General features: G+C 35.4%; 1 protein-coding gene across 1 annotated transcript in view; it reads left to right on the forward strand.

Moving 5' to 3' along the window:
• Positions 1–7,444, forward strand: part of VPS13A (vacuolar protein sorting 13 homolog A) — a 277,384-nt gene extending 269,940 nt beyond the window's left edge. Inside the window, exon 72 of the mRNA XM_040257403.1 lies at positions 1,959–7,444. Within this exon, the coding sequence (XP_040113337.1) occupies positions 1,959–2,009 (51 nt within the window). The 3' untranslated portion in view covers positions 2,010–7,444. The remainder of the gene's footprint in view (positions 1–1,958) is intronic.
• Positions 7,445–8,791: the final 1,347 nt, after the last annotated feature.

The raw sequence follows: 8,791 nt of genomic DNA on the forward strand, positions 1-8,791 counted from the left end.
CAACAAACAAAAGAAATTAATTCACTCTAATGCTCATCTACCAGTCCAGCAGTGAAAGTATAGCGCCACACCGTTTATTTCTCTACTGTGTAGCTGTAATGATTTTTTAAAATTTAATTACTGTAGCCTTGCACGAGGAAGAAGAGCCATGCCTGTAGTCAGAAAATCTGATTTTTAAATACTGGTTCTGTTCCTTCTTGACTGTAGGACCTTGGGGAAGACAGTTAACCTCAGTTTTCTCAAAATGTGAATTAGGTGAATTGAAAAGCACTCTACATACTTTAGGTTTATGGCAATTAAAAGTATATGCACTGTCAAGAAAAGGAAGACGAATTGATTATCTACCTCATTGGTCACAACTTAGATGCTATTCCTGACACTGAATTGTACTCACTGTATTGTGAAACTTAGAAATAAGAACACATGGCTTCTTTGCTGAATCCCTGGGCCCCAGGCCTCTCTGTGTTGGTCCTGGCTGGGTGGGAATAATACATGTAATTCTACAGTAAGTAGTAGCATAGCAACATTCTTGAGCATATTAACAGGTGCTTTCATGATGTATTTTCTATTTTCAAAGGATCTGAAATTTCAAAATGCAAATGAAATGAAATGGGAAACTTTCTGCCGATAAAGTTTATTATCATTTGGCCTATATGGCAAATAAAAGCCATGGAGTCAGTGATAACTGGGGTTATCCCATTATGAAAATCTTAAGCAGATATATTTGTGCTTTTTTATTTAAGAAGAACCTAGTGGGAACAGCTCTCAGATAAGTAGAGAAAGAGAACTAGGCTCAGCAGCTTTTTCTGGATGTTTACCAGTTCACTTCTCACACCTGGAAGTCAAAGCAGGAACCTCTTTCACCCATACATGTGTGCCTTGTATCATTTAGCAAGTGCTGTGGCAGTTTCTATGCAGACATTGTGATATAACGTAACACTGACATACTAACATAGAAAACTGGAAAGGGGACAAGCTAGAAAGAATGATAAAGTGACTGGAGCCTCAGTATGCATGTTGCCTGGAACAGGGAGACAGTGTAAAGCATGATGATAATATGACTTGCAGGCCATCTTCATGTTGCTGAAGGGGACATTACCTTCAGTTTCTCTGTAATAAGTTTTCTGTTTAATCTCTGTCACAATATTATTTTATCTCAGAAAGTTCTTTTTAATCTCCCTGCTCAGCCAGAAACATCCAGAAAAAGCTGCTGAGCCTAGTTCTCTTTCTTTACTTATCTTAGAGCTGTTCCCACTAGGTTCTTCTTAAATAAAAAAGCACAAATATATCTGCTTAAGATTTTCATAATGGGATAACCCCAGTTATCACTGACTCCATGGCTTTTATTTGCCATATAGGCCAAATGATAATAAACTTTATCGGCAGAAAGTTTCCCATTTCATTTCATTTGCATTTTGAAATTTCAGATCCTTTGAAAACAGAAAATACATCATGAAAGCACCTGTTAATATGCTCAAGAATGTTGCTATGCTACTACTTACTGTAGAATTACATGTATTATTCCTATTCAGTCAGAACCCAATATATAGAATGATGAAGGTTTGTGATACAGAATTGGCATAGGTTGGAAGGAATTCTGCATGGATGATTTTTACACTATGGCAGAGTTATTCAATCCAGCTGTCAAATTACCCTTCTCTCTTGGGATGGTTCATTTTACTCTTCTTATTCTGAAGATGAACATCTGAGTCCAAAGACCTTAGAGAATGGTATTATTACTAATACCATTTGTTAAATCAAACCCAGTACCATTGTTCCTGAGTCACCTGGACTATTTAAGTGAATGAATGATCTCTCCTACATAGTGAATTTAGTTCTTGGCTGTATCAGTATACTCCTGACTAAACTGAAGATAACTTCTAGATTTTCACTCATTACATTTTGTCATTGCAAGTTCACTGAAGTTAAGTAAATGTTGCTTCATTTCCTCACAACAGTGGATCCTCAGAAAGCTAGAAGAAGCAAGAGAACCTTCCCCGAACCTCTGACAGAGACCACTGCTTGAAGACGTACAGCAATAAATCATTACAGTTTCTACCTTGTACCTTCCAAAACTTGTTTAGGAAGTGTAGTACAGAAGTTATTTCAAGTACTTTTTAAAAAAATTCAGAATCAAGTAAAACAGCTACGAGTCAACTATTTCAACTCTTTGGGAATTCATTTAGTTTTCTAATTTGAATCATGCATCCGGTTAAATTCTGATTACTTTATAAAAGAAGTATTTATTTTATGAATCTTAAGTATTTGCTCCAGGTGATTCTCTGTAATGGTGAAGAAATTGCACATATTTAGCCTGAATTTAATGGAACTAAATTGAATATTCCTAGTTCACATTTTAAAGTTCTATCATGTTTACGTCAAACTCCCTGAATGAATGATAAGTAGATGAAATCAGACGTTGCCTTAGTGCTATCAAGATAACTTTGGTGGTAGTTTCTTTAGAAACATGAAGTTCATTTTACAGATAAATATTTTAGTATGATTTTCCTTATTTTTTTAAATAAAGTGTAGATTTAAATTACTATTTGAAGTACATAGCATGACTATGAAAAATAATCTTTTTTATTTTATATGATACAAATTGACAGATACCCCTTCAAGCCTCATCTTAAGAAAGGCTTGAAGAAATGAGTGTCATACCTGAACAGAGAAAGTCCCTCTCAAAACTTTAAAGCCTTAGAAATACTTCCTCAAGCCAGCATCTTGAGATCTACTTGGTTTTCCAAGGTTATATTTTTAATAGATTGCTGACCTTAAAGGAAAATTCCTGAGGCCTTAACAATACCAGCTTCCTATTCACTGGTAGTATGAAATAAGATTTTACTGTCTTAATACAAGTTATGCTTCAGAACAGATAGCCCCTCTCTGTACAAATGTAGGATAAATATGTATACCCTAAAATCTAACCTAGTAACTTATTCTGTTGGCAATAAATTGAGAATTTCTGGTTTGCTTTGTCTTATTCAAATGAGAATCATCACTCTTTCTAAGTGTATAGCTCATCCAAACAAAAACCATGGGCAGCAAATTAGTAAAAATGTCATGGGGGTTTTTTCCCTTGGTTTTTACCCAGGATCCTTGTACCTTTATATTAATGAGAGTTTTCAAGTGAAAGAGGATAAATACATGATTGTAAACCATGAAGAGAACAATGCAGTATCTTATTAATTGAATCAGAGAGTATTTGATGCATGTTGTACATGCCACCAAATTACTATAAACTGTTTTTAGAATTGGAGACTGTATAAGAAGTTAATGGTTGTGTAATTCTCATATTCCTTGAACCCTTGATTTGTTGTAAAAGCTAAAATAAACAGCATGCCAGACTGTAATTGTATTTCTTCCTGACCAAATCTTGCTACTAAATACTACTGATTTTCCTCTGATTATAAAAGCACATTGTTTATTAATAATAGTTACTTCAGGATTTTTTTTTCTTTGCTGAACATAAATTTAATCACAAGATGACAAGTTTCGAATCTCATGATAGTGCATGTTCCCTTGATGGCCTTTGTTCAAAGTAACATATACTTTTTGTCTTTTGCTGAGCTCTGCCAATTTTGCATACATTAGAATTAAACCTAAGAATAGAGGTAGTCAGAAATCTTTGTCCTCATCTGAAATGTTGCTTTACTGGAGTTCTAGTCAGTGTCATTAGCCAAGTGCCTCATTACCTACTCCAGTTTCATGGTTTTATTCTTAGAAAGAATAGAGACCCATCACTCTTTGGATATCCCATTGGTAAAGGGGAAAAGTCTTAATAGTGTAAGGAGAGAAATCCTTCTGGTATCCCTGGAGGCCAGCCAGAGTGGGTCTTGTCACTAGTACACATGCAAAGCCAGTGTGCCCGTTTTTCCTGTTCCCATGCCAATGAGAACCTAGAAATATCTTCTCTTATTCTTTCTCCCCCATCAGTCATCTGTCCATCAACACTTCCAATCCGTTCCTGTCTCTGGAATAGAAAGACCCACAGTTTCAAAAGCAATAGTTTGATCAGTTGTCTTAGAAGCTTTTTTTCATCTAAAACAAAGAACATAAGTAAATCACTAGATAATGAGTCAGTCTTTTTACCATAACATTTTACAATTTACAGTTATATGTTTGATGTCTGTAGTCTTTTTCTTGAATATTACAGAGTTCATAATCTTGGTATTTAAAAAGTAACCTACCTTAAATTATATTTAACTATGTTTAGTGGTTCTCAGCTTGAGAACTTTAAACTTGTCTTCATTGTTTGGTAGTTGCTGTGGAAAGGGGTCCTGAGTATTCTGTCCTTCATCTCTTTCTATTATGTGTTGGCTGTTGCCCTATACCCTTCATGTATCCTGATCTGTGATTATGTATGAAGCTGAAGGCAGAGTGTCTGTTCCTAGCCAACTCGCCTCCAGAAAACTATAATCACTAAACAGAGCAACTTTGATTTCGGATACAAAAAGAAGCCTGTAATTGCTTCACATTTACAAAATACCCTGTGAACCAAAGAGCATGTGCGCTTCTGCAGTGGCTTCCCAACTACAGTGTGTATATTGGCTGTTCCTTCCCCAGTGTTAGCAAGACCTTGGAATTTTTCCCAGGCTCACTTCAGTGCAACTGCATTATTTCCTGGTCCCTAAATAATCATGATTAGCTGTGGCAGTCCTTTCCTGTCCCTCTCTCCTCCATAATCCTCATCAATCCCCAAACTATCTTGTGGCCTCCAAATAAGATTTTCTGAAACTAATTTGTCAGTTCTATCATAATTATCTCCGTCATTTCTTCCAACAGTAGTAGTAATAATACCGTCCTAGTGAGTATACACATACCTAACTCATCTCTTAGAAATATCCTGTGAAGTAGTATCCTGTTACTGTCTGGTAAAAAGTAAAGATGCTACTTAGTGCTGAATTTTATGAACCTTATTTATTCACTCATCAATGACCAGTTTTTGTTGGTACTTTTCAGGCCCCAGTATTAAAAAGATTGCCACAAGGTACTGGGTTAGTTTGCCTGTAGGAACTGAAAGTGTTTGCCAAATACACTGAAAGTAGAAGTAGCTGTTTGGAAATGGACGTATTTCATGCCCCAGCCACCACAGGTCAGAGAAAGCTGTTTGGATTCCAGGGCCATTGCTTTTACCTTCTCTCAAGGTCAGCTAAAATCCTCAAGGATGGTGTTTTTCAAACTGTAGGTCTTAACCCATTAGTGAGCCATGCAATCAGTTCAAGACCAGCATATTTTCTTAATGGAATAGAAAAGAAAAGAGCTTTGCAGGTAACAAGGTTAAATATTGTTTTAGTTAAATAATTAAATAATCTATATACTGTGTATACTGGGTCACAAAATGTAATTTCTGACTGTGAATTGCAGTCTGGGGAGGAGGAACCTAAAAGCCACTGCTGTAGGAGGCATGTAGCATTCTGTGATTGTTGAAACAGTCCGGATGGTGTCAAGCCTTACTTTACCTTGGGTAAGGCGCAACAGACCCACAACTCAGGGAGTCTTTAGGTTGTGAGCACTGTCTTTTTCTTTTGAGGGAGAAGATAGGATAGCTCTTATTTTGGAAATGTTTTCCTTTTCTGGTATATATCAGATACCTGTGTAATATGTCCCACCAAGTATCAGTGGTCTAGAAAAAGCATAGAAAATTTAGATCCACAAACAGCTCCCAAAAAAGATCACAGAATATCCTTTAATTTAGTGTATTTCCTTCTTTCTCCCACTAAGCATTTTACTAGGATTGGGCACAGAAGTTCTCCTTTTAAGGATATTGACTTTGCTCCATCTACCTGCCATCTGAGTCACCAAACGGACAAAGGCAAATGGGGAGCTGATTCGTAGGTAACAATCTTTTAGGGCCAAAATACTTATTCTCTGTAGAGTGCCAGAAAATGACAACACTTTTTAGCTGAAAATAATCGAATTTTCTAATTTATGTAGGATTCAAGTAGAAAATATAGGTAACTTGATTCTTTTTGCAAGATTCAATGCAAAATTTGTTGAATCTGGTTTTCTTTGGTGCTACCCAGTATCACTGATTGCTCTTTTGCATACCCTAAATGAGAACCATCCACCCTCCTGCCCAATCCTTTGAAATATGCTTTTGAAATTATACCTTACTAATAGTGCTGTACCTAATCAAGCTAGCACTGATAGGTTAAAATTTTTAGGATTCTTATAATCTTTATCTTTGATCATTGCCCCAAACAGCTATCAGTGCAGACCTTTTCTCCTGTTTTGTTTCTCTCTACCCCAGTTGGTGTAAAGGAGTATTTGTTCCAGGGCTATCAAAGGCCAGCGCAAGGACTGAGAAGACACTGGATCCTACTCTTTTGCAAACCATCACGTTTCTTTAATTGAAACCGTTTTTTACTTTATTTCCTGTTTTTTAAAAATAAATTGTCCCATGTAATTAAAAAAAAAAGTTTCACTTTAGAATTACAGATTAGTTCTTTTTTAAAAGCATTATTGCATTTTCCAAAAAATTTATAATTTTGGTTATCCAATGAGCCATGTAAGATGTGAAACTTCAGATTTTATAAGTTGATACTCATATATTTTTAAAGTTTTTATCACTTTACCCAAAGTCATTTGTATTATAGTTTAGCAACTGCTGTGATGTCTGTCAACCTGAAAATCCCTGTCACTGAGCACCATTCACATTCATTTACTGTTGCTTTGATACCTTTAATAATGGGTTCCTTCTCTTGAAGTCCTTGTAACAGGAAACCCTGTGAGAGTGTTATAATAAAAAGTCCAATCATCAGAAGTGTACTTAAAAGAGATCATGTTGGAAAAATCCAACATTTCTTCTTATGCAGTCATACCACTAGCATTCCATTGGCTACCCAAAAGTTTCCAACTCGAAAGCTGAAGAACATTCAAGTAAAAATGTAGACTACATTGAAATGTTCTCATTGTCAGTTTTATACCTGCATTCACAGACTGTTAGAAATTGTATCTGGGACTTGTTGCAAGGTCAGATTGTTAAGACTTTTTAAAATGGTTCTCTGTATGTGAATATGCACTTTAAAAATATTTCCTTACTAATGTTTGTATTGACCAAATAGACTTTGCTTCTTTGGAATGCTTATTCTTTAGTGAAAATATGCTTCTTGATGATGATAGTATTTTAAATGTCTATTTCTGATTTGGTGCAATATTTCCTTATACTTATGTCTGACCCAGTTGCCTGTTATACAGTCCCTGCCTTGATTTTTTGTGTTCTGATGAGATAATTAATTTATAAACACAAAAATTACAGTGAAGTTCTTGAAACTGAACTTAGTATTTTTCCTCCTGAAAATTGGTTTGCCATGCTCACCAATGACCAAGTAATGATTTCTTGCTATTGGTAGAATTGAATTGCTTGGTCACATGACTGCCCGGTTTAACTCTGTGTACCTCTTTCAAATAAATTGAGTAAAATAAAAATTTCTGATCTTCAGCCTGCCTCTGTTTTTTAGTTACTGGATAGAACTAGAAACATTACCATTAAGTCCTCTCTCACCTATCTAAACTCTGCCCTCTTTGCGTCCTAAATAAATCTGGATAACTAACAGATTGCCCAAGGTCCTGGTTTTGCAGTCAAAACTGACAGCTTTCCAGCCCAGCATGATCACTGCTGACTAAGAGCTTGAGTGGTAATACCTTCCTGATTTGTAAGCACCAAGACTGTGCCGCCCAGCCTCAGAAAACTTCGAACAGCTCATTTCCAAGGTAAGTAATGATTATATTTTGAAAGGAGGACTAAGAGAGAATTTCCTACTTGCAGAATTAATATTGACAGAAATAAATAATTCGCTTCTAATATGAAGTGTTCAGCCTTTTTATGACTTGTTACTGATACTTAAGTGACTCAAAGCCATTTTCTTATGTGCTTTGTCAGCCAAAGATAAAAATAATAACCGAGTGCTAGAAAGTGCTTAAAAACAAAATTCCTCATTGTTTAATTGCCCTGGTAACAGATTCTCTTGAGCACTTTTCACATGTTAATTGGATGATCAGAAGCAGTTCCTGACCTTTAGAGCATGGTGCCCAACTCCCACCTCAGGTTGTTTTGCTTTTTGTTTCATTTCTAGATATCCTTGACAGCGACTTCTCCATCCTTTGGGGGTATGTTTTTTCTTTAGCTATTTTGTTGTTTATTGATTAATTTTTACTTTGTATTAAAATATACTTGATTTATATGTTTCATGTATGCAACATAGTAATGCAATGTTTTTTAATTTTTATTTTATATTGGAGTATAGTTGATTTACAGTGCTATGTTAGTTTCAGGTATACGGCTAAAGAATTCAGTTATATAGATGTCCATTCTATTTTTGATTCTTTTCCACTATAGGTTATTATAGAATATCGAGTAGCGTTCCCTGTGCTATATAGTTGGTCTTTATTGATTATCTATTTTATATATAATACTATATATGTTATTCCTAAACTCCTAATTTATCCCTACCCTCCACATTTACCCTTTGGTAGCCAGAAGTTTGTTTTTGAAGACTGGGAGTCTATTTCTCTTTTGTAAAGAAGTTCATGTGTATCTTTTTTTTTTTTTAATAAGATTCCACATGTAAGTGATACCTTAGGATATTTGTCTTTCTCTGTCTGACTTCACTTAGTATTATAATCATTAGGTACATCTATGTTCCTGCAAGTTGCATTGTTTCATTCTTTTTTTGTCTTAGTAATATTCCATTGTATATAAGTACCATGTCTCCTTTACCCATTCCCTTGTGAGGGACATTTAGGTTGCTTAGATGTCTTGGCTGTTGTAAACTATGCTGCTGTGAAC

The sequence above is a fragment of the Oryx dammah genome, unplaced genomic scaffold (assembly GCF_014754425.2).
Source record: "Oryx dammah isolate SB20612 unplaced genomic scaffold, SCBI_Odam_1.1 HiC_scaffold_1, whole genome shotgun sequence".
Lineage (NCBI taxonomy): Eukaryota > Metazoa > Chordata > Mammalia > Artiodactyla > Bovidae > Oryx > Oryx dammah.